The sequence below is a fragment of the Aythya marila genome (genome assembly GCF_965140915.1).
Source record: "Aythya marila genome assembly, chromosome: 18".
NCBI lineage: Eukaryota > Metazoa > Chordata > Aves > Anseriformes > Anatidae > Aythya > Aythya marila.
The window spans coordinates 8105362-8131464 of record NC_139059.1 but is presented as its reverse complement, the minus strand read 5'-3'; the positions used below and the strand labels follow the sequence as shown (position 1 = coordinate 8131464).

The 26103-nt window shown below is 40.3% G+C and overlaps 1 protein-coding gene across 1 annotated transcript; it reads left to right on the top strand.

Annotated features, from left to right (window-relative positions):
- Window positions 1–6652: 6652 nt before the first annotated feature.
- Window positions 6653–25736, top strand: SEC14L1 (SEC14 like lipid binding 1). The gene is made up of 15 exons (XM_082774796.1): window positions 6653–6802; window positions 6893–7024; window positions 9016–9144; window positions 9399–9633; window positions 9979–10088; window positions 10865–11054; window positions 13959–14047; window positions 15129–15199; window positions 16848–17019; window positions 17348–17482; window positions 20212–20346; window positions 20826–21077; window positions 22089–22267; window positions 22884–22985; window positions 25168–25736. Exons 1-15 carry the CDS (start codon window positions 6692–6694, stop codon window positions 25181–25183), a joined length of 2058 nt encoding a protein of 685 aa, XP_082630922.1. The 5' UTR covers window positions 6653–6691; the 3' UTR covers window positions 25184–25736.
- The last annotated feature ends 367 nt before the right edge of the window (window positions 25737–26103 follow it).

Sequence of the window (26103 nt, the reverse complement as noted above, 5' to 3'; positions counted from 1 at the left end):
CTGCCAGTTTTTCTCTGCTATTCACACCCTCCTCAAGTATAGCTCAGTTTGTAAAGGCTGGAGTTTTGTCTCTTCAGTGAAATTCTTTTCTCCAGAGTGGAAGATTTTTTTCCTTCCAAAATTCATACATTAAAATGAAGGTATACACAAATGTTGAGTCTTAGGTTTCTTTTTAACAAAACAAAATGGAACACAAGACCTTTTTTAATGGATGCTTGCTGCCTACTTCAATGTTCTGGATTTTAAAAATCTTTAAAGTATCTCTCATTCAGGTGAAGGATTATCTGAATTCAAACAAAGGGTTCCCATGCGAAGTATTTCCTGATGTACTTCTTCATTGCTTAAATCTAGTTCAGTGATAAGTGGTTATGCAAGCATGTTGTTTCCTAGTACTGTTGTGATAGCTGGCAGCTTAACCACTGGTGAATCTTCCCCGTAGAAGCTCTTGAAGAGCATATTGCATTACGATCCTAATTTGAACCTTCTAAAAACTTTCCTTAGCAGAAATTGCAATAGAAGGCCTAAGCTTTTTTTTCCCCTACATATAAAGTAAGTCAGTGTTTCTTCTCTACACTGTTAAGAAAAATAGCAGGGAAAGGTCTGTTGCATCTAGTACCTGCTCTTACAAATACCAGTTGTGCTGTGGGTCATATTCCCAGTATTAAAAATCTGATCAGTCATAGAATCATTAAGGTCAGAAAAGCCCTCCAAGATCATCTGGTCCAACCATTCCCCTACCACCAATGTCACCCACCAAACCATGTCCCCAAGCACCAGGTCCAACCTTTCCTTGAACACTCCCAGGGACGGTGCCTCCACCTCCCTGGGCAACCTGTACCAACGCCTGACTTCTCTTCCTGAGAAGAAATGTCTCCTCATTTCCAACCTGAGTTGGAAATCCTGATTCATCTGTTGATGGCAAAGGCTGGGCCAAGATTTGCAAACAAGTGAAAAATAAGGTTGGTCAAACCACCTCATCCGTGTCAAGGACTAGAAACCTGTATATAGATCACTTCTGTGTCAGATGATGCCCAGTAATTCATTCATTGGTCTGAATCTGCTTCTTTCATGCTCATTGTCTGTAGTCCCATATAAGCCTCGTTTGTAGTCTCGTGTAACTGAAGCTGCCTTGGTCTTTTCCAGATAAAGAGAATTCTTAGAACTGAGTCACTGCCAAGCAGCCTTTGTTCTGCAGAAATAAGAAAATAACTTCTCTTTGGAAATGAGAGCAATTAATGAACTGAAAATGGATTGAAGAGGGGAAAGAAACACTTAAGCCTATTTCTGAACAGGCAGCTGGTGTGAAAAGCCATGCTGATGGGGAGAGCTGACTGCAGAAAAGTGAAGTTTAGCTGTGCTCCTTGCCTGATAGCAGGGTCTTGGCTCGTAGCAGGGAATTTTGAGGTCTGTTTGTCCTTCCAGAATTTGCTTCACCAAAGTGTTCCTTTCTAAAGAGCTGACTATTCCTACATTAAAGAATTTGTTTCCCAAATTGCAGTCCAGTTCGCTTTCTCTTCCCGTGACTGGGAATACTACTTTCTCCAGAGACTATTTCTGGAGCTTTTTGAGGTATATCCTCTCTAGCCATCTGCTTTCTCCCACCCACCTCCAGTTGATAACTAACACAGCAACTAGCGTGCAAGAGATGCACTAGCACTGAGATACGAGCTCCTTCGTAGAGGTGTAATGATTTTTAAACTTTGATCTTTATTTTGAAGAGGTGAACAGCAATATACGAGAGCTGAGAAGGTAGTTGCTGATTTGTGAGAGTTAATCCAGAGTTGTTTCTTTCCAAATGCAGCTGCCAAGAATTTGAAGCCTTTTGGTTGGCCTCCCAGGAGTCAATGTTTTTCCTATTGATCTGCTGTGCTCTAATGCAGGGGGGAAGGAAGGGGATATAGCGATATACAGCAACACTCAGGCTGCTGGAATGCGGTCTGTCAAGCTAGTGGTTGAGTGACCCTTTTTGCTTCTTGTGTATTTATGAATAATTCAGGAATTCAACACTTGCAGCGGGTAGAAAAACATGGTGAACATCGGCATGCATCTGCAAACTAGCACCCAAGCATGGTCCGGTATTGCAGGCGTAAATTAGTTTGTGTGTGGCACAACTAAAAAGCAAAGGACTGCATTCGGTTGTCACAATGAGTCTCTCTTGGGATGCCCTTGGAGAATGTTGTGCTGCTCTTAAAAGGTTACTTTTTATAGCAGTTTTGAACAGAAAACTAAAAAATGCAGCATCCTAGCAGCTTGTTTCATGTAATTTAGCTATTAAAATACTCAATGTGCTTAATCGTCTGAATGATGACTAAGATTCCTACTTGCATTTTAGCAGATTTTCATCTTTATTTGGAGGATTCAGCTACTAGAAGAATAACAGGACAGTACAAGATCACTTGCAAGCTTTGTCAGGCTGTTTTCTTCTGTATGTATAAGTTACTTCTAATGGAAAAAATGAATGGTCCCTCTCCTTTAAGGCAAGAGACTGGGGCCCTTGTATAGGAAATATATATTCCCTACCGAATGTGTTAATCTGGCCAGAACTTATTATATGGGTGACTTATTTAGATAAATGACTGACCTTCCAGAGATCTGGGCACATGCCATTCTCAAATTGTCAACATAATTTTGTTAGTCGTAAGTATGGTTTGAGGGGCAAAAGGCAGAATATCTTTGGTCTTGCTGAAAATTGGGTTGGGGTCCTACCTAAACACAGTCCTAAAGCTGGTATTATGAAAGGATCCTAGGATTGCTCCGATTGCAATCTAAGGACGGCAGCAGCAAGCATAATTCCCTTGGACACGAGAAATGACTGCAGTGGGATTAAAATAGTCCTACTTCTGAATTGCTTTCATGTCTTTAAACACAGCTGAAATACTAGCAAAGATAAAAGTAAAATAAATCCTGTTATTTTGACTCTACCCTGAACATGAGTTGCTAAGGGAAGCAGTTGGAGAAGAGGCTTTAATACAGTGCTATTTTGGTTGAAATTATGCTTGTCAATGTCCTCGCTGTTCACATGCATTAAGGAAGTTACAGGTTTATATAATGAGCGCATTAAATTTGAAGTTCAAGCTGCTTCCCCATACTGTGTTTTTCTTGATACACAATGCCAGCTTTTAGTAAATCAGAGTACATAAATGGTCAAGGCTGGTGGGAAATCTTAAATGTATGTTATTAGGCAACAACAGAATTGTAGGCTAAAATCTTTTTAAAGGTCTGTGCATCCACATCTATCCTAGTGAAAGAGGCACCGACTTCCCAGGTCATGTCCAGCACCATCTTGAGAATGTGCACACCAGCTCTTATTTTGTTACGTGTCAGAATCTCCACTTACCCTACTTTTTTTTTTTTTGAATGTGGCAGAATAAAATAACATTTTAAGTACTGTCCTTGCAACATCCTTCCTAGACACATTTAGTCCCAGGTCAACAGCATCGTTGTCTTGCATTCAAACCTCATCCAGCAGTACTACTGCAGCTGCTCTGCTTTTGAGGAACTAATTGGCTTTTGTGATTGCAATTGTACTGTAATAGATACAAACCTGAAAGGAGATGTGTAGTATCTAACATTTTTATTTGTGAAGAGACCTATTATACAGAAAAATAGGTGTCATCTTACACTCTGCTTTATCAGACTGCTGAAGGAATATTGGATAATGCAGTTTAGTTGTTTTGTGTTAGCAAAGCTGGACTTGAAAATTTGTTCAAAACACCTTGATGCTGAACAATCAATTCAACGATCAATTTCTAGAAAAAAAGCAGGATTTATTTTTTTTTGAATGTTCTCAGGCTCTTTTAATAGCTCCAGTTTTGGCCATATGTACTCTGCTTTGACCCGTGTGGTCTATTGATTGCTCTACTATTCTTAAATTGCAGGTTTTCCTCCTGTGCTCTGTTGGTCCGTGGCGAAGCAAGACCTCTCTCTCAGTATCTTGTAGTCTTTAGCAGCTTTTTCCTGCCTGCTCTGCAGCGTGAAGGAGAACTGTTTGCCACATGTGGAGGAGACAGCTATGCTTAAACCAGATTGACAATTTTGATGTGGCTACAGTTTACTATAATCGCTTTTTCTTCAAACAATGCTGTGCTGAGAAATGATGCATTACAAGAACATATGGCAGTGGTACATAACTTGAATAAAACCAGCCTAATTTAAGAGCCCAATAAAATTTACTGTGAACAGTTTTCAATAGTATGTGTGCACATTCTTTAGGAAAGAAAGAATCCTGTGTTGCTGTTAATCTCTTTGAAACCTTTGAGTACTTTGCTGTAAGCAGCGAGTGTGCCAACTTTTGGCAGATAATTATTTTGTTCTCTTCCAGCTTGAACACATTCAATTCAGTCATCCCATTCAGAACAAATTCTTATTAGGCTTTTTTTTTTTTTTTGCTTGCAGTTCAGTAAACACTTCTAGCAGGTACTGTTGAAAGTGTTCACAGGGCAATTGTGGAGCTTTTTGAGGACTAAGATGAGAAATGCATCAACATGTGCTATGGATGGTGCTTGCAAAGGCTTTTTCTAGAGGTTCCTCAGATGGGGAGATATTCTGATACAAAAGTGTAAAAAGCAAAACAAATGAACAACAAAAACACCTTCAAAAGTAAGGAGTAATATTTCAGATATTTTGCAAGCTGAAAAGGACGTAGATAATTGTTGTAACATAAGTTCCCTGAATAAAAGCAGAATTTTATTTTAAAGAAGTCTGAAAACCATAAGTACTTCTCAATTCTGCTTCTGCTGGCAATCTTTTTTTTTTTTCCCACCGCCCTTGGCTTTAGGGCAGCATTTAAGGGCAGTTAATGTAGTTGCAATAGTGATTAGCAAGCCTGTGTTCCAAATAATTCATCGAGAGGGCTGAGGTATTCCTGAACAACTGTAAAATGCATAGCCTTTGTCCAGAACAAGAAAACCCTCATAAAATAAATAAGAAAATTCATACAGTATTAATAGGATCCATCCTCCCTTTCTCCTGGAGCTGTAAAAGTTTTTTCCCTACTGCTTGCTATTGTGTTAGAACACTACCGCTCTGTCACTTCTATTGTGCTCGTCTCTGAACCCAGAAATTATTTCTATTCTTAATTTAAACAATACCAGCTGTGCACAAATGAGAAGTTTGCAAAAAGGCTCATGTGTGCTCACTGCTTGTACTTGTAGCATAGTACAGAGGAGCTTCATGAACTCAGGGCAATCATGCTGCAAAAATGATCGAAAAATATTCATGAAGGGGAAAAAAGCTGGCATTGTTTTAGTGCCTCGCACCACTGTCACCATAGCAACACTGCTACATTTGAACCCTGGTAGCAAACGAAGTATTTTTATTCTTATAAAGGGAAAATTAAGAGACCTTTTCTCTTCCAGTGCTATCGTTGCATACTTCTTGCAGCTGCTGCTTATTTTCTTCCACACCCTCTCCCTCTTGATGCTGTTCCTGTGCTGCAACCCAACTATATTAAGAGCAGTTAAAACTATTTAAAAGGACAGAGTGGATATTTTAGCTCTTTCTGAAGGATTTTGTTTCATGTTCTTCTCTCAGATTTACTTTGTCACTGGAGTTTTCTTCTGCGTTGGGACACCTTGCAAATCCTACTTGTCTCACAGGATTTTGATACTCCTAACTAGAAGGAAAGAATTCACAGTTTGGAAGGAAGGCTAAAAGAATTAGTTACATCACTAGTCCCCATGAGGGGTAAAACAAAAAAATCCCAAGGGAAGTGGAGGTATACCACCAACTATGAAAGAAAAGGAGAAAAAACAAAAACATTTTATTCTCCAGCCATGGTCAGTTCTAAAACTAAACTTCATCAACATTACTAATGGGGTAACTCCCATTTTCCTTTTATCTATGTTACCACTTCCCAATTTTTAGCTATTCCTGTCTGAATGTGTCTGATTTAACCCCATCTTCCCAGTTGGCATCAGGTACTTCGGAGATCAACTCATTTACATGACTCCGTTCTTTAACCAGAGCCACAGCTATTGCTGTCTTGCATTGTGACAAAAAGTTCAAACTTTCCAAAGTACGAAACGGCCTCATTTTATTGGAAAGACTTACTGTATGTTGTTGAACAAAATTGTAAGCTGATAAACTCTGCAGTGAAAGCATTATGAACACTCTGCGTAGGGAGCTTGAGAGCTCCATTAGCTTAAGAAATAGGCTTTGAAATGTTTTTATTAGGCCTCTGGGAGCTGTATGGAAAACCCTCTAGACAGCTTGGTGAAACACCGATAATTAGCTTGTGGGTTTTTTTTAATCCAACATATAATTGTTTTGTCTTGTGGTATTTTAGAACTAGAGGGTCTTATTTTCCTGTTACTCCTGACAGGAGGATTGTCATTGTGCATAATGAACAATTTCCTTTTGGGGGAAAGGGGTGGGGGGCGGAATGAGGTGTTTCATGCATTGTTTTAGAAATTACTTTACTGGAGTGGAGCTGTGTTAAGAACTTCTTAAGAAATGGTTGGTTTGGAACCATGTGATTGTGAACTGTGATTTTTCAGCTATAATGTAGACTCCAGGAAGGATCCCTTCTACTAAAGGTGTAAAAATTTGAAGCTGCCTTCTTATGCTGGTGATGTCGGTGAAGGAAGACTACACAGACCCTCAAGACTTAATTGTGATAATAGCTTGTTTTCTTCTCTTTCCATCTTTGTAGGCTTATGAAAGAAGGTTTCCTACATGTCCTCTGATTCCTATGTTTGTAGCCAGTGACACAGTGAACGAATACAAGAGCGAGGATGAAGCCATCCATGTGATTGAACGGCGCTGCAAGCTGGACATAGATGCACCACGACTGTTGAAAAAGGTGATTAGATTTGAAGTGCCCGTTTTGCATTTTTGAATGTTATTTCACGTGAATGTTATATCTTAACAGAATCTGTGGTATCTTCCTCAGATTGCAGGAGTGGATTACGTCTACTTTGTCCAGAAGAACTCACTGAACAGACGAGAAAGGACTTTGCATATAGAAGCCTACAATGAAACCTTCTCTAATAGAGTCATTATTAACGAGCACTGCTGTTACACAGTGAGTAACAGGCTCTTGATGGTGCCACAGATGGAATTAAGTCAGTGTTTAGATTTCAAAACTCAAAACAGAAGTTGGGTTGTTCTTGGCTTTTGCCTTGCAAGAAAAAATAACCAACACAGCGCCATGAGTGATAATTGTTGTTAGTGTTAAATGTAACACGCTTGCTTGAAGAACTGAAACAAGTTTGGCACCCTCTTGCTTGAGCATCTTCTCAGATAGCAGAACACAACATAATTTGCGGTGCTTGACAGCTCTGTTTAAGCAAATCTGTGGTCTGTAATAGCAGTGTGGGGCTTGTCGAGGCTGATGATACCCTGACAGAACTGTTAAAGCAAAGTTCAGCATAGCTTATTTGCCTTCTGCTCAACTCAAATGTTCGTTGTCAGCAGTGTTTTAACCTAGCTCTTTCCATCGTGGCTGTTTTTGGCCTTTAGTGCAGATGTTTTCTGATACAAAGGAGTTTGGTGGTGTGCTTACTGCTACGTTCTGGTCGTGGCTTTTCATAACGTCTTAGCCCGTACCCATAGGCTGATGCAGCACATGTTCGTGGAAGTAAAACTGGATGGATTTTAAAGGTCAGGTGCAAGCTAGCAAATGGAACCCACTTAGTAGCACTGTAGCATTCTTTTTTAGCACAGCTAATAAATTGTTTCCTATTGTCTACAGAACCATGGCTGAAAGGTCACTAGAATTCAAACCCACTTGATGCTAATAGCCTATTTTTTTTTATTATTATTTCTGCAATTATTTACAAGGCACGTTTAAAAATACTCTTCCAACTCTAATTTTTTGGTGAAAGATGCATTTAAATAGGGGAAATGTGGCACAAAAAAGTGCATGTGGTAAATATGTACAAAACGCGATGCTTCTCCATGGCCTAGCTCTACTTGATCAATAAACTAGTAGTGGTAGGTAAATATAAAACCAGAAACTTTCTAAAGGATAAATTATTTTTTTTAAATCCTTTTTTTAAATTAAAATAAATTACTTTGATCAAAATAATGGAAGGACAGAAAGATTCTTAAACATTATTATTATGGTTTGTGTTTATTTAGTTGGTACAAGCTATTCTTGTACCTCTGGTTCCCCAGTGCAGAAGAAACAAAAGAGAGGAGTTGTTTGTTTGCTTTGTTTTTCCTGTAGTTGTCTTGTTATGAAGTATTAATACCGTTCTAGGCAGTTCTGGCATGTTGTGAGGTGGAGGGGAACCTTAAGGCGCCAGGACAGCTGCATACTCAGAATTGCAGCGTGCCATGATGTTTCTTTATAACAGTAAGTTCTGAGCCCAGACTGGATTGCTATGTAAGTTATGAAGAAAGTTGGGAGTGCTCTAAACTTAAAAAGGCAAGAAAGTAGCAAAGGCCTCCCTGATAGTTTATTCAGCTGTGAAACAAATGAGAAGTTTACAGTCCTTCTGTAGCATTGTCACAGCAGAGCAAAGTAAAACATTTTCCTGTCTACAAAATACTGAGGTACTTAAGTTAAAGAGGGAACGACCTGTTGCGGTATGTCTGTTGCAAACATGTCTAGACTGCAGTGCTGGGGAATGTGTACACTGTACTCTCTGCAGTCTTGAAGCTAGCTGGCCTTCGTCTATCAGTCCAACCTGCAGAAGCAGAAAGTTCATTGCAGAATATTTACTCTGTTCCACTGATACACTACAGTCGCAGCCCGTATCTACAGTGAGATACTGTTAATTGTGTAAATGTGTGAGTCCCTTGTGCACTAGAATTTTCCAACGTTCCCCTTGCTTGTTAAGGCAATGTGCTGTGCTAGCCGTGGGACTACAGGAGGGCTTCTCAACTTTGTGTTCTTTAGTGTTGGCTTTTCCAATCTGTGTTTTGCAAATGAAGCAAAAGACTGCAAATTCTTCTTGCGTGTGTTTGATTATATGAACCTGAAAAAGAAGAGACAGTCATTTCAAATATTTTGAGGAAAAAGAATGCCAAATAGATAACAAGGTTGTATGATCTCCTTTTAACTAATAGGTTCATCCAGACAACGAAGACTGGACCTGTTTTGAACAGTCAGCAAGTCTGGATATAAAATCTTTTTTTGGTTTTGAAAGCACAGTGGAAAAGATTGCCATGAAGCAGTACACCAGCAATATTAAAAAGGTGAGCTTGCAGTTGGGAAGGAAGTGCCTGGCTCTAAGTTACCAAAAGATAATGTAGCTGCTGCTAAGTAACAGGCTGCTGTGGTCAAAAAGCTGGGCTGTTTACTCTTTAGCCTAGGGCAGTACGCGTGTGTAAGTCTGTATTTGGAAGTGGAATCTTTAGAGATGCCTGGCTGCTAAATGTGTTTCCAGTCTAATCATTTCAGTGTCTAAATGAGTATTTTTAGTAGCTGAAATAAAGCCTTCTTTTTGAAGGGAAAAGAAATAATTGAGTACTACCTGAAGCAGCTGGAGGAAGAAGGAATAACTTTTGTTCCTCGTTGGACTCCCCCCGTTGCATGTAAATTGGAGAGCAGCACAACCCACACAAGACGACCAGTTTCACCTGCTATTAATATACCAGACTCTGCCACAAAGGAGAGCTTGAACAATAAGGAGATCCTCAACACCTCAAGCAGCCCCTCCGAGCCTACAGCAGGAACACCCGATGGTATGGTTGTTTGCCTTGCTTAGTGGGATTCTTTGTACTATAGAGGCTCTCAGCGCAGTGCTGCTGCTCTTGGGCAGCTGAAAACTTACACGTCAGCTACTTGTTTGGTAACATATAAAGTTATTGGTTGCAAAGCACTGACCTATGCGAGAGCTTGAATAGCTGTTATCAGCTGGTCTTTTTAGTGAGTGAAGTTCAGAGGAGTGGAGAAACTTTTCTCTTTGCTGTTCATTAGGCTGCAAATCAGTAGCCTATTTCTTGCCCAGAAACTCAGGGAGGGGTGTAACTATGCCAATAACGGGGACACTTCAGGACCACTCTAATCACATGTACATCTCCTTTTAGACAAGCTAGATGCAGACTACATCAAGCGGTATCTGGGTGACTTGACCCCAATGCAGGAAAGCTGCCTCATTCGGCTGAGACAGTGGCTTCAGGAGACACACAAGGGCAAGGTAAGCTACTGTTGGTCTCTTGTGTCTCTCTCAGTACATGAGATGCAAGGTGGACCTCATAAAACATCATGCCAAACCTCACGTGGCTAACTAGTTGCGGTAAGTGGCCCTCCAAACTCAAAGTACCTAAATTAAGTTTTTACAGTGGTAATTGAATTTTATTGCTATTGTCCATCTGACTTTGCGTGCTGAGGTGCTTAAATGATTAGCGTGACTGCCTCCTAGACTGTCCGTAATCCAGCACAGGGGAATCCCATCAGTTTTACGGGTCTTCCTCATTCTAGAACAACCTTATTTTTACTTCTGTTTGTTTTGGCCAAACATATTCTTATATCTATATGTGCAAAGGAAGCAACATGGCCTGTTAAAACACGAAGAGCAAGTCTAAGGGTTTTCCAGTGGCTTGTGATTTGAGCATGTGTCTCAGTTTCCAGGCCTTCCTGTTACATAGCAATGAAACACAGTCTGTTTCATCGCTAAATTCATTTAAATTGGACTGAATTAGTATGGTCACACAAGTGTAAATCATTGTTAGAGTTCTTGGAATCTTTATATCCCTCAAATGAAGGTAGTTGCAATATGTGACAAGGTTTATGTTTTTATTGCAAAACAGACTGACTTTCCTGAGTAACTTACAGTGTTGTATACCATCCTCTTTATTGGCACTAGGCTGCACCTTTGTCAGCTTCTATTGTTCATTCTTTTCACCTTGTTTCAAACCTTGAATACAAAGTTGTGTTGTTTGTTTGTTTTTGTTTCATTTTTGTTTTTAATAGATCCCAAAGGATGAGCACATCTTAAGATTCCTGCGTGCCCGGGACTTCAACATTGATAAAGCAAGAGAGATCCTTTGCCAGTCTTTGACATGGCGCAAGCAGCACCAGGTAGACTATATTTTAGACACTTGGAATCCTCCTCAAGTACTCCAGGATTACTATGCAGGAGGCTGGCATCACCATGACAAAGGTATGCTCTATCCTGTGGATATTGAACAGCCTTTTCATGTTCTGAATTAAAGGTGATGGTTGTTCCTCTGTTAGCTGGAGCTGGCTAGAAAGCTGGGTAGAACTTCTCAGTTATTATGTGCTAAACACATTAAAATTGATGTTGCCAGCTCTTTAGTTGGTGGCAGCATACTTTTAGGTCCTAATCTGTCTGACAAATAGCACCATATTTAACTGTGACGAGCTCTGCTGTGCCAGTAGCTTTAAAAAGTCGCACTTCTATACTGCTCTGAGATGCTTAGAAGGGTGTTATGCAAATACTGACTCTTCCCTTCTAGTGATTAAAAGATGTTTGTAAATAAGTGTAAATAAGTTGGATAAGTCTGCGGATGTCATAAGTGAATACTTATTTGTCATTACAATCAGCTTAATGAAAAGAAGTGCTGAAAGACCAAATAGAGCAGGTTTATTTAAGAAGGGAAGAAGTTTTAGTTAAATTCATTTCGTATGGTGAGGCACGGCTAGATCTTTAAACCGTGGATATGTGCCTGATACATTCCCGTCCCTCAGCTTGCTTTATCGTGCACTGGTCTTGTTGCTAATACATGCACAGAAATGAACCATTTTGGAATTCATTGCTTGAGGCTAGCTGGGCTCTTTAGATACGGAAATGGTCTCTTACTGTGAGCTATCTGTGTTCTGATTTAGTCCTTTCCCCACCAGGCACCATTGTTTCTGTGAGCTCTTCCTGTTACAAGGAGCGGACAGGAAGCTGGCTGCGCTAGTGGCCAGGAGACAGGGAGGGCACAGCAAAAGTTTAATTGCTGTAATGCTGACGAGCTTGAATGGCTCTTCCTGTTGCTGGGTTTGACTGAGAAAGTGGAAAATAACAATATGATTGTAAAGACTGTAGGGAAAAGGATTGTGAATACTTTCTCCCTTTCTGTCCATTCCTTGTCCTTACTTTCCAAAGACAACTTCTGTCAGTAGCACATAACAGGTTCCTGCCAGTGAGTAGAAGGGTATAGAATGCAACAGAAAATAATTTAATGTTTTTCTGGGAAGTTCTTCAGTCTTATTGTGAGCTTCATGTGCCCCTCTCTTCCCTCACAGTTCCTTAGGTCTCTTCTGTGGCATGCCCTCAAGTATAGCAGTTGTCACTAGTGGAAACAGAGAATTTCAAAACCAAACAATTCTCTATAATTTAAATTTTTGCAGTGGGTAGGTTCTTTTTTTAAACCCTCTATTCCAGTATTGCTCCTTTCATAAGCTTCTTTCCTCCCACATAAGCAAAATCTGCCAAACTGAAGCTGGCTGAGTTCTGTATAGATTTTAGCACTAAAAGCCAAGGCAGCAGTGGTATAAAGCATGCTGTCTCAAATGAGCTGTTAATGCAAAAGAATAAAAGTTGTTATTTTGGTTTGCAGCTAGCATGGTTTTCTTTATATCTGAGCGGCTTTTAGTTTGTCAAGAGTGCTTCAGTCAAATGCTTATTTTAAATCACAAAGCTCAAATGAAATATAAAATATACAGTGAAAATGCAGCACTGTCAATTGAAACTTTCCTTTATATGTCATTTGAGTGGAGGAGGGTTAATGAACTATTTGGTTTTGCGTGCGTGTGCATCTCTGAGGGAGGGAGACCCGCAATGAAGTTTAATAGCACTTCTTGTTCAGTGTTTCAGACACTAAACAATACATTCCAAGATAAGAGTGAGCTGATGTTAAAATAATATTGTCTTTTAGACCATCTGATAAAATACAAAAGACTCCGTGAACTTGCATGAGGGTAGTGTCCTTGCGAAATAAATAACCTTGTTTGACTCTGCAAATCTTTTTTAATTTTTAAATAGTGCATCCCGATAGTTTCTCTCCTTGTCTCCCAAAGGACTTGAGGATAATTTGCTATCTCTCTTTGCAGTTCTTGGAGGGAGGTGAAGCTAAACAGACATCAGAACTGCAGAAAACATTTTTTTTTTGTGTGTTTTAGCATATTAAGTTTTATAAGATGATCATTATTTAGCTTGTGTGCTATAACAGGTGGAGCAAATGCTTAACAAATACATCACAGCTTTGGGAGGAGGATGGAAACTATTTCAGACAACTAGCTTCTATTATGAAGAACCAGAAATGCAAGCTGCTGTTCCCAGATTCACCTAGTGCAGTTGTTAAGCTTAATGCCTTTGTATCCTGGGTCAGTATCAGGATACCCCAGTGTGTGGCAAGAGTACTGTGGAAAGGCAAGTCTTTGAATGCAGAGGGTCATCTGAAGCTGGTATCTGGAGCAGAGTCTGTTCTCACCAGACTTAAACTGCATGAGTGAGGCTGTAGGCTGAGTGCCAGTTCCGCATAATATGCAATGACATAGCTGAAAGGTGTGACTTCAGCAAATACTGCAGAAAGCAAGTCTGGGGTTAGCACTGTTTCATTAACTCTCAGCACTTAGTGTAGCTACTTGCCCAAAAAGGGTCCTGTAAGCTATCCTGTTGTGTTGTCATGTGTGATAGAAGGCTTTCATCCTTTGTTGCAACTCTTTAGTTATGCTAATAGGCTAAAGTTGTTCCTTTATCTTAGCTGTGCTGGAAGGTAAACATAGACCTGTGTCTTTAATTGTATGTACTGAGATCTATAACTGTACTTGTTGAAGTCCTTTGGACTTTCCTTATAGATAGGGTAGCTATTTTTGCATCAAGATGTCTCCATTAAACCTTTGCAGTTCACATACAGGTAATCTTGTGCTGTAGGTGGACAGGGTAAAGATTGTATTGCCATCTGTTCCAGTTACTCCCTCTTTCACCTGTGCAGCAGAATTTGAACTGACTGTGATTTGTTTCCATTTGGATTTTTAGCATAAAGGTAATTCACTCAATTTTATTTATTATTGTAAAAATAAAGGTTATGTTGATTTTTTTTTTCTTGTTATTCAGATGGTCGCCCACTGTATGTGCTGAGATTGGGACAGATGGATACCAAAGGCTTAGTGCGAGCTCTTGGGGAAGAGGCCTTGCTTCGATACGTAAGTGTTTTTGGAGCCAGCAAGTTGCTAACAATGTGATATTTTCATTTAGAAACTTCCTTCTCTGCCAGAACATTCATCACACTGGATATTTTGATGTACTCTCTGGCCGTCTGTTTTCGGTTTGAATACATCTGAAAGCTCCTGGTAGCTGGTCTTCTGCATTCTTTCCAACTGCAAACTGATGGCGGAAAGGCGTAGTTCTTGGCAGCTCCTGTAGTTGTTGGTTAGCATTTTCACAGATTCTTCTGCAGTTTGTGCACTGCTTTGAACTTAAGTCTCTGCATTTGTGCAGAAGAGAAAGTGCCATGGTCAGAATTTTCAAGCCTATGTACCAAGGATAAAGATAACTTATTTTTAAAGAAAAAGTACTTTTTTGCAGTGTTGCCTTCTCTGAAGGCAGCACTCAGACTGTTATTGTGGATCTGCTCAGTTTCCAAGCAGAAAGCTGGCAGAATTCCAGGTTTTCAATAATATTTTTTTCCTCCAAGTAATGACAGTCATGGCCGTAGTAACTACTAGAAGCAGGGGTTGAATTCTACTTTTTCTCTTCCAGTAGCTTTTCGAGGCACATATTAAGTTTTATTTGTTTGCCCTAGTTTTGTTTCAAGGTTACTTTCTATGGCTGAGAGAGGCTTTAATTTCTGAGTAAATAGGAAATCTAAGCTTAAAGGGGCAGAAGTTCAGGGAGGTTTCTTGTCTCTTTCATTCCTGGGTCTCTCTTTTCAAGAGGATCTCATTTACATGTTCCAGGTTTTAAGGAAAGGCATATTTATTTCTCAGCAAGATCAACCGATGGGCTAAATACAGTGATTTCTAGTTTATTATTTGGAAGAAGCTGATGCCACGTTATCAGATAGAGCTCTTTGCTGAAATATTCAAGTAGGATCAGCAATTTTTTTGATTTTTTTGGTTTTTATTCTGTGTAATCTTTCTGAAAATCAGTTGTCGTAAGTCTCTCGCAATACTTTTTTCACTTTGAGCTTGTAGTTTTAATTAGACTTTGGTTAAGAATGTTTTTTTCCTTATCCTACCTACTGAGTTTTAGGCTCTTCTCTAAACAGCACATTTTCTTGGACAGGTTCTTTCTATAAATGAAGAAGGACTGAGGCGATGTGAAGAGAACACAAAAGTATTTGGCAGACCAATAAGGTAAAATACATCAATTAGATCTCTTCAGGGATTAGCAAGTCACAGTGGTGGGAGGGTAGGGGGTGGACAGGACAAAACATCGTGCAATATCACCCTGCTGAGGCCAGTTTATTAAATAGACCAAGCAAAGGGTAGGCTCCGTGTCTCACATGCAGATATAAGCACAGTTACAGTTAACTGAGACCTACCCCAATTACCACTTGAGTGAATTGTCATGGTCAGGCCTGAGGGAAACACAACACTTGCTCCAGCAGTCATGCCCATAATGGTTCTACGTGGAATATTCTGCTTCTGCACGCTGTTGGAAGTCTGCAAAGCAATGCAGCCCACTCCCCATCTCTGATTCTGGGGAATTTTATAGCCAGATGTTGGTACAGGCTGCCAGTAAGGTCAGGCTGTGATAATATCACAGTGTAACCTTTCCAGTAGTTTCAGTTATTGTTTTCATGTCACTTTTTGATCCATGGTCCATACCAAGGATCGTTACTCTCAATTCTTGTTTGCATTCTTCTGTCAGCCACGATTCATTATATGCAGTTATTCAACTATTGATCAAGGTAAGGTTGTGAGGCTCCAGTGAAACCTGCAATTTAGTTTTCCACATGCTTGCATGACTTCATGTAAAGTTGAGCCAAAAATGGCTTGCTATCCCATCTTTAAGTCATTTTAGGGGTCACTTAGGAGAGCAGTAACTGCAAAGTGGATTTAAGGGTGTGGAATGAATGCAGGACTTGGCTCTGAAATGAAACTGTGTTTCTTGAACTCTTTTCAATTTCTGACTCCATCCCTTAATCTGTAAAGGTTCAGGGATGCATGGTATGTCTGCTTATCTTTTCTTGCTAAAGAACTTGCTGTGCTAGCTCCCAGTGAGAAATAAAATCCAAGAGGTAGGTTTCATGTGTATGACTGTGGCCTTGTGCTGTCTACTGAAGCTTCATTTGTAGAAGCAGTCCTGAAGGACTACATATTAAACATTTAAAGTGAAACGAAGAAGTGCTTGCTGTTTCATAGGAACCTTGTGCATCGTTTTGTGGATACTGTCTGGTGCAGCACAGCTGTAAATCTTGAGTCCATGCCCAGGGTGAGATGGAGCTTAGAAAATAACTAGAGCATATGCTGAATCTCGATATTTAGTATTAAGAACACATCTGTTCCTATGGAAAAAGCTGCCCATCCTGAGATCTGATAACAGAATTAGCTTTGAGTTGTAATAGCACTCTTACTGTACTGTCTTAGTAGGAAATCAACACCCAGAATGTTAGATTATGTCGTAGCAGCACAGCCACTTAGTTGATTTCCCGGTAAAAGCAATGGTTTAACATCTGGGCTGACTTTTGACAATACTGTGTATTGGCTTCATGTTAGCCTTTGCCTGGAGTTTGAAATGTCTGGGGAGATGTGAACGATGTGCAAAGTGATCATTGCACATACTCTGTAAGCATGCTTGGCATGCTGTACAACATTTCCATCCTAAGAATTTAAAACTCCAGTGTGAACAGTTAGTACAAAACACAGAGCTAAAATATAGGAAATAAATCATACGGTGGAGTCCACACATTTCAAAAACACTGGACATGTGCATAAGACAGGAGAATTTTGATGACACTGAGATTTATTTTTTTTCCTTTTTCATCTCTCTGAAACTTAGCTCTTGGACCTGTCTAGTAGATCTAGAAGGCTTGAACATGCGGCATTTATGGCGACCTGGCGTCAAAGCATTGCTGAGAATCATTGAGGTGGTTGAAGCTAATTACCCTGAGACTTTGGGTCGCCTTCTTATCCTGAGAGCGCCTCGAGTATTTCCAGTTCTTTGGACACTGGTATGTTTGTAATTCAAAGTCATTCACAGCTCTCTCAGTACACTGCTACACACTTGTAGTTTGTAAAAGCACTTCAGAAATCAGACTTCATAAGCAGGAAATGTTAACATTTCGATATGTATCTTTTGTGGGATTCCTGGAATGTATTTAAAAACCCTACCTAAGAACTTTCTTATATAGTAAATTAATTTAGCTTCTTCATAATGTGAATTTTGCATAACAAGGATGGTAACACTTCATAGAAACTGATCCTTCAGAATTTACTCAAAATTTGGGAACCTGATCTATTCTGTTTGGTTTTTGTTTTTGTTTTTTTCTTTATTTATAGGTTAGTCCATTCATTGATGACAACACTAGAAAGAAATTCCTTATTTATGCTGGAAATGACTACCAGGGTCCTGGGGGACTGCTGGATTACATTGATAAAGAAATTATCCCTGATTTCCTTGGTGGAGAGTGCATGGTATGAATTTAAAATACTGCATATAGCAACTTATTTGTGAATTTTATTTTTTTTCCCCTCACTCCTCTGAACAAAGAAGCCTAGAAGCACAGAGTGATACCTAGCAAAGACTGGGATGCAGTCTTTTCTCTGCTATGTTTAATTTTGGGGGGAGCTATGACGTAGGATTCCAGGGTTAGCATTTTCTTCTGGATGCACTTTCAAAGGAGAAATACAGTACTACTTTTACAGCAATTCTCAAATAACTAGCAAAACAGTTAGGCGCAGTTAAAATGCACAGTGTCCGTTACCTGTCATGTTAAAGTACTATGGTAGCACAGCAGTGAGCAAGAAGAGGATTGTGTTCCTTGATGCATTAAGATGATTATGGAGCAGACCTTATGCATGACCCAAGTTGAAAAGCTTGGTCTACAGTGTTGCACTGTTTTCAGCAATCTCAGGGCGGCAGGAGGTTTTAGGCAGATTAAAGAATATAAATTGCTGTCTAAAAACCCCTGTACTAACCAAGGATGACTATTAAATATGCTACAAGTTTCCCAAATATTTTAAATCTTTGCCTTCATTTTTAAAGTATCTCTAATAATCCATAAACCAACGTAACTTTTAAACTCTTCAGTTTTGATGCTTGTATTCTTGTTCTGTTGCTATTGGTTCTGGTCAGAATTCAAAGGGAAGTCTTTGAAGCGGAGAACTGAATTATGAGCTTACAGCCACAGCGGGTGACTAAACCATTGTGTTATCACAGTTCCCAAGCTTAGCATTTGTTGCATGATACATAGGTGCCTGGAGCTGTGCATGGTTCTGTTGTTTGCATCTTTCTGAAGGCATAAGATGCAGCATTAGATCCATCTTTCATTGGCTCTTTTTCATGGCAGCAAGATGAAAGGTTAGTTGTATCCATTATGCCAGACTGTACCATTTTATGGTCTGCCCCCACCCCGATTTGAAATGCTCTGGACATTCAGAAGCATCAGTGTTAAATTATCTTCACCAGTCTGATAGACCAGCAAGATCTCTGTTGTCACCGTCAGTGACCATGTGATACCAGTGATTCAGCATGTCAGAATGACAGTGCTTGTCCCTGTAAGAGCTATTTATTCTTATTCTCACTTAACTATGCATCTATAGTGGCCTTAACTGTCCAAGAAAAGTTGATGGTCAAAAAAGGTCCCCATGTACATGATCCCACTTGAAAGTATCTCATTCTGATTACCAGGCTTCATTGGCCACTGTCACCACCAACTAATCAGAAGAGTCTGTGTGACCTAAAAGAACTTACTGATACCATGAGGAACCTGAGGAAATGAGTGCCACATCTGCTAGTAGGGTTTAACAGACAGCTGGGACTCACACGTGTGATATGTTGGGATCTGTGTTGCCCACAACAAACTGAAACATTAGTTTTACTGTGGTGTACTGTAATTTCCCAATCCCTTGTCATGTGCCTTAACAGCTGCATCCTGCCTAGATTGTAGGTGCCTATCAAATCCATCAATTTAACATCTCAATGGTACTGTAAGATAATTTCCTTCATAATGTTCCTGACAATGCTTGCTGGTGTGACTGAGGTGTAGGAATACAACTTAGTCATTTTCTGGAGCTTCCATTACAGTGATGCATAGATTTTTTTTTTTTCTTTTTTAACTTAGCTGTGTTAAAACACGGTCATTTCAGGCTTGCTTTTTAAGCCCCTGTTACATTTTCTACATTAATTTCTGTACTATTATTGAAAATGTATCTAGTTCTGTTAATCCAGCCTCATTATAATGGAGTACTGCTAGATGTTTTAAAGCAGACCATGCATTTATCTTCAGTGGGCTGCTTTATACAGCAGCAGTAACTTTCAACGGAGAGAGTTTGTACCATCTAATTCAGAGCTTGAGAAGCTGGCAAAATCCACTGCTTAAGTAAGCAAAAGTGAACATTACCAGAAAGCAAATTGCTACAATACTTCCTGCTGGTCACAGACAATAACAGGGTCTTTTCCTTCTCTTCTTTACTTCTGGATGTTTGAACAAAAATGATTTATCAAAAGTCCTTTCAGTTCTCTTATGTAGTTCAGTTCTGCTGCCCCAAACTTCTGCTGCCCCAAACACTCCTATGGAACCCATTCCTGTAGGCAGTTGTCGAACTTCATTGCTGGAGACTTTAAAAAAATAAAAATTAAAAAAAAAAAAAAGAAGTTTGCTTAGGGAAGTTGTGTAACCAGTTCCAGTACTCAGCTGAAGACAGCTGTAGCTTGAAAACTAACTTCCTCACTGCAGTATCCTTTCACCTGTTTGGGAACTTACCATAAGTCCTCTCCATCTTAAGTCCTTGAATTTAGCCACACCGTTTCCTTTAGTTCTCTGTAGGTGATATTTTTTGCACTCTGAGTCATTATTGCGACTCTTCTCATGATTCTCAAGTGTCTCATGTCTGTATTCAGTATAGGGCATAGCATTTGCACAGTTATTTTCTGCAATAGTGGCTCTTGTGTATAAAGAAGATCTGTTCCTCTGGTGTCTGGGTCTGCAAACTCATGCAAACTAGATCACTTATTTTAGTATCTTGTGTAAAATACGTGTACATATTTGTGATGTACAAGCTGTAAAATTGCTTTCAAATTCTGTTCATATCTCATTCTTCAAAATACTTGCTGTGAGTTTTTGTTTCTGCAACTAGCAGGCAGCATGACAGTGGGTGGATGTACAGAGGGGATACTTTTTAACGGCTATTTATGCTTTCAGTGCGAAGTACCAGAGGGTGGGCTGGTTCCCAAGTCCCTCTACCGGACAGCAGAAGAGTTGGAAAACGAAGACATAAAGCTTTGGACTGAAACAATCTACCAGTCTGCAAGTGTCTTCAAAGGAGCTCCCCATGAGGTATGATTGCAGCCCTACCCTTCTTTTCTTTCATCTCAGCCCTCTGCTTTGGAGTCTATCTCTTGGTCTGAAAATGGTTTAGAACTTGATTGTTCAGTTGCTCTGCTTTCAGCTTGTTCTTTTATAGTTCTGATATGTAATGATGCTTTAACAGCTGAAGTTTCTGACCATTTCTGGTATCATCTCATCGCCCTTTAGAGAATATCATTGCTTAGAAGGACATAGACTTGAATGGAATGAATAACAAAGACGAATGATATTCTCAGAAGCAACTTGAGACCTTCTGAAGGTCGTGTGTTAAAATAAGGACACTCCATCAGGAGAAAAGTGATTTAGAACGATTTAGAAAAGGTATTTAGAATGCCTTTTAATAGTCTAAATTAAGACCAGCAATACAAAGTTCTGTTCTTTTCTGGTAAGAGTTTCTGTCTCTAGTGAGCAAACTGCTGTTGTCTAATACAACTTCTCTCCTGTCTCAGGTTCTCATTCAGATTGTGGATGCTTCATCGGTGATCACATGGGATTTTGATGTGTGCAAAGGCGACATTGTTTTTAACATCTTTCATTCCAAGAGAGCCCCACAGCCTCCTAAAAAGGACTCTCTGGGAGCTCACAGTATTACATCTCCTGGTGGGAACAATGTCCAGTTGATAGACAAAGTCTGGCAATTGGGGCGTGATTACAGCATGGTGGAGTCGCCTCTTATCTGCAAAGAAGGGGAAAGCGTGCAGGTAAGCCCGCCAAATCCTTGTGCGGGAGCAGATGGAAGCCAGCTCCACAACTAGACGTTCTAATTCACAAATGTTATTGATGACTGAGTGGTGATTCAGCTCCGGATTGTCTGCTTGCTTTTGGCCGACATTTCAGCTTCTGTTCCTGGCTGCACGCTTCATGGAAGGGGGGATACACGGGATCTGGTGCGAGGGGAGGTTGCATCAGTCTGGTAGTGATAGGGAAGCTACCTGGAACACAGTGCATGTGCAGAAAGTAGCAAGACGTGCTATTTTCTGAAACAGTCTGTGTTTGAAGAATATCATAATGTCTTACCTTAGTAAAGAGAGAAGTCTAGAATTTAAGATTGAGCTCCGTGTGTGTCTGTAATAGGCACCTTAGGAAGGTCCCTATGGCCAAGGGTCCTAAAAAGTTTTTGTTTGTTTGTTTGTTTGTTTTTTATAGCATTTGCAACTTTGTGGTTAATTATGAAATACACTATTACATGCAGCATGTTTACAATCACACTCTGCCACTGCTATTCTCTTTGACTTGAAATAAGAGTTGAACAGCCTTAGATAAAGGTGTTCCTCTAAGTGATCTAGTTGGAAGTGTTAAACTTCAGAAATATGGGCGGTGACTTTTTGAACTGCTCTTTCTCTGAAGCAGGACTCTTGACTGCTCTGTTCAGTCTCAAAGGACAGCCATTGATAAAAATAAATGGGAGAAAAGGTTATTGTTTTAAAAGAGAACTTTGTACTTTCAGTGTATATAAATCCTAACCTCCTTGACACTGGAAAAAAAAGGAGGAGGAACCTCTGGTGTTCTGTTACAACTTTTATAAGTATATTGTATGGGGGAAAGCCCAGCTGCACAGCACTGCCAGTTGGCTGATGAGCTGAAATACTGGTATTGAGGAAAAAAACTGGGAGCGTATAAGCAGTGTTTCTAAGCATGGAAAAGAAATTTTGACTCTACAAATCTTTGTGTTAACAAAGTTTATTTTCAATTTTGGCTGTGCCTACATCTAGGGATCGCATGTGACCAGGTGGCCTGGCTTCTACATTCTCCAGTGGAAATTTCATAGCATGCCTGCCTGTGCTACAACCAACCTGCCTCGTGTGGATGATGTACTAGCATCTCTACAGGTCTCCTCTCACAAATGCAAAGTGATGTACTATACAGAAGTAATAGGATCTGAAGATTTCAGGTATGTCTATCCAAGGGATCATAAAGGTCAGCCAGTGTAGAAGAACCTTTCTGATACAGGCTCTCCCTTGCTATACTATCAGTATCAAGCTAGCATCAAGTTCACTTAAATACAAGTAAATTGTGAGGACTTGTACTTTTTAATGGAGTGTCATTATTATATACAGCAAGCTAGATAACTATTTGTAGGCCTCAAAAAAAAAAAAAGTCCGACCAGTATTGGCAATGGGGGTGACTAATGTCAAAAAGGGGTTAGTTATCTCATTCTAATCATTGGTCACTTTGCTCTTTGAAAGTATTTGTGTGAGTTGTAGGGCTTGGCAGGTCATCATGCAGAAACGGATGCAACTCAAAAAGGAGTTGAGTCAGTTCAGTTGCCTGCCAATTGAAATACCTACTGAAATTCAAACTCTTTGAACAGCACATGGTTTTTGCAAGAAGGTTTTCTGGTGTCCCCGTTATCTTATGTGGTGAGGCAGGAAAGCTTTTTGAGTATCTAAACCAAAGTTGTTATTTGCTTGGTTTTCAGTATGCAAAGAAATAGTATGTATATATGCTGCAGAAATCAAAGTCATTGTGTATTCTGAAGTGTAAAGCTACTTTGTTTTTTATTGCAGAGGATCTATGACCAGCCTTGAATCAAGCCACAGTGGATTCTCCCAGCTCAGTGCTGCCACCACCTCTTCCAGCCAGTCCCATTCCAGCTCCATGATTTCCAGGTAGTGCCACAACAGATGAAAAGCAAATGGATGAGATGGCTGGACCCTCGTCTGTGGCAGCTGACTGCAATACAAGTGGCAATTGTGCAAAAAAAAGCAAAAAAGAAACAAACAAAAAAAACCCTATCCCAGAAAAAGCCTTTTATAGATAGTAAAGTAGCTGTTCAAATTTTAAACTTAGTGTTTTTGGTCCTTGTTAGATCCAACAGCTTGTCTCTTAACTCTAACCCTTTTTCCTAACTCAGCCATAAATATTTTTGCAAGTGTGCTTGCACAAATCCTAACTCTGAACACAAGGGCTCTCTTGGAAGGCAAAATGATCTGTACATCAGTTAAGATAATTTTTTAATTGTGTAAATGTTTAAAAAAAAAAAAAAAAAAAGGCAAAAAAGAGAAAAACCCTACCAAAAATTCTCCGTAGTGCATTAGAGATCAACTGCAAGTCTCCTGTCAGGACATTCCTTGCCATCTTATGAAATCCCCTGTGATCTTCCAGTGCTGCAAACTGTTCTCCCATTGCCACTAAGCAATGTCCGAGACAAAGAAAAGCAGTTGCCAGATACTTGACTTTGTGAGTCCATTTTTTTCAAGGCATGCCCACAGAGTTGTGGACAGGCTGTAAACACTAATACCTTTTGTATGAGCACATTTTTGGGGAATTTGAGCTCTGGGTATTGATGGGTTAAAGCAATTCATTCTTTCCTTGGATTTGCGCTTAAAGCACTGTGGAGAGAGAGGCAGAGAGCAGGCTCTCCCTCACTGATCCCGAACTGGCCTGGGGATTTGTTCCCAGTTCTGTGCTGAAGCTTCACTCCACTTCCTTAGTACGCTCCCCATGAATTGATCTTAATGCGACTTTGCTCTTATCAGGAATTTCTGCAGAGTTTAAGCTTGCTTCTTAAATCAGTCGAGAGGAGGTATGGCTTACATCCTTCCGGTGCACTTTTCAATCCCTCTTGCCTCCTATCCCTCTCTGTGTATGTCAGAAATAGAGCACTTTAGTTCTAAGCAGCAGAAGCTTTAAAGTAGGCAGGGTGCATGGGGATCTTCACTCTAAGTGATACAGTAGAAGACACTCAAAGTGGTGCCTGCTCAACAATTTTCACCATTGCTACTGCTAGTGATGAATTGCCATGTTGGGTTTTGTCCCTGTTCTACCCAGGCCCAAGCAATCCTACCTGAACTCTTTTTGTTGAAGTTGGTTCAGGTATTCTTCCACTTGGGGCCCTCTCTCCCGAGCACAGCAAAGGGTACAGAAGACTGAAGTGCTGAGCAAGGGGCTGTCAGCAGACAGCTCCAAACCATACCTGGCAGTGGAGCCAAGATTTCAGTGCAGAATGCAGCAGGGTTTGCTTTGTTTAGACCCTGCCTGGTCTGTCCATTTTAGAGCTAAACTACCCATCTAGACAAAAAAAAAAAACAGCTTCTCTGCTAAGTCCTTGCTAGAAAGCTGGACAGGCTCTATTAACTCCTGAGGAATTAGCACTGTCGTGGGTAAGTGGTAGAGGAGCTTGCTACGGTCTTGCTCTTTCAAAACAGAACTTGCTTAAGATACTGGATATCCTGCCTGAGGAAAGCTGGTTCAGAATAAATTTTATTTTTATTTTTTTATAACTGCAAAGCTTCTGAGAGGCAGGTTAGTAACTTCTAACTAGAAGCACCTCACCTGCAGATCTGTTCCGGCTGCAGAACCTGGCAGATAGAGCTGACAAAGAAGTATTTTAGCAACAGATTCAGAGGTTGAGGGGCCAGTCTCCTTATACTGAACCGAGATGGTCAATTTTGTCTCTTTTGGACTTAGAAGTTGAAGATGGAGGTTAGACTATCACTGAGTCTGCCAAAGTGTGCTGTTGTGTAAGACAGGCCACCGCTTTGGTGTCAAACAGCTCCCACCCAGTGTCTGCACAGCAGACAGACCAGCAGGCTGTGGTTCTGTTCGTAGGAGCTGTCTGTCTAGGAGGAACACAGCTTGCTGAAGAGGTGGTTTCGTGCTTGATGTGCAGGAGCCAGAATTCCCAGGCTGAGGGAAGCGAGTGCAGCAGGTGGCACTGTGAGGCTAACAAAGGCACTCACAGCTCTCTGCAAGAGGCGCTTTCCATTTACCAGGCTGTGAGGGTTGAAGATGGTCCCCTTTCTTTCTTTCTTTCTTTCTTTCTTCTCTCTCTCTCTCTCTCTCTCTCAGATGGCGATTTTGCTGACAACTGTAAGGAAACTGCTTCACTCAACACTCCATCTCTCTCCAGAGGTGTCTGGCTTTGTAGACCTTTTTGAGTTGCAGTCACTTTCCAAGTCTGAAGATCTGTTTTGTTTTTCACTTGAGCTGGCTCAAAAGTGGCACTTTGGGTTTTTCCGGCTGTAAATCTTAACACTCCTTTTAGAGCTCAAAGCACATGACAGCACAAATAGCTGGGGGAGATAAAATTCCAGAAAACCAGTAGTTTATCCTCCTCTAAGCAAAGTGCTCTGGCAATATGACTTGATCATTACAGTCTAATTAATTTCCCATATCCTGGTCTTTTCTTGTGTGATATTATTGTTCTTCTTACTTCTCTCAGCCAACAAATTCCGTTGGCTTTTTTCCTGTTATCAGTGTCCCTCTGCACTTACCTGTCTGTACTCATGAACTGCATATCAAATTCTGTAAATGTTTTGTATACATAATACCTCATTCTTGGTAATAAAATACAGATAGTCTTTAAAAGATTTTTTTATTGTTATCGATAATAAATGTGAACTGTTTGGAAAAAGGGGTCAGGCTCTTTATTCCATTCAGCTGGATGCAAAGCTTCCTGGTTGTTGAGTGTGCTGTTACGGGAAGACGAGGCTCTCTGCTTCTGTGGTGCAGCTTCAGCAAAGCAGCCTCTCTTTGTTGGGAATAGAAACCTGAGAAGTAAAAGGAAATGCGGTTTTAGGGGGAAAACTGCCCCTGTTGGGCACTTCCTTGTCACGTTACAACAAAATCTTATCATCCCCACAGTGCACGTGTACACAGGTGCACACGCTTTGTTTTTTACTAGTCTGTGAATAGCCAAAAGGAACAAAACACTGTGCTGGAAAAGTCTTCAGGTAGCCCTAAAAGAGAAAGGGTTTTTGTGCTTTTATGGATTATGTGATGACT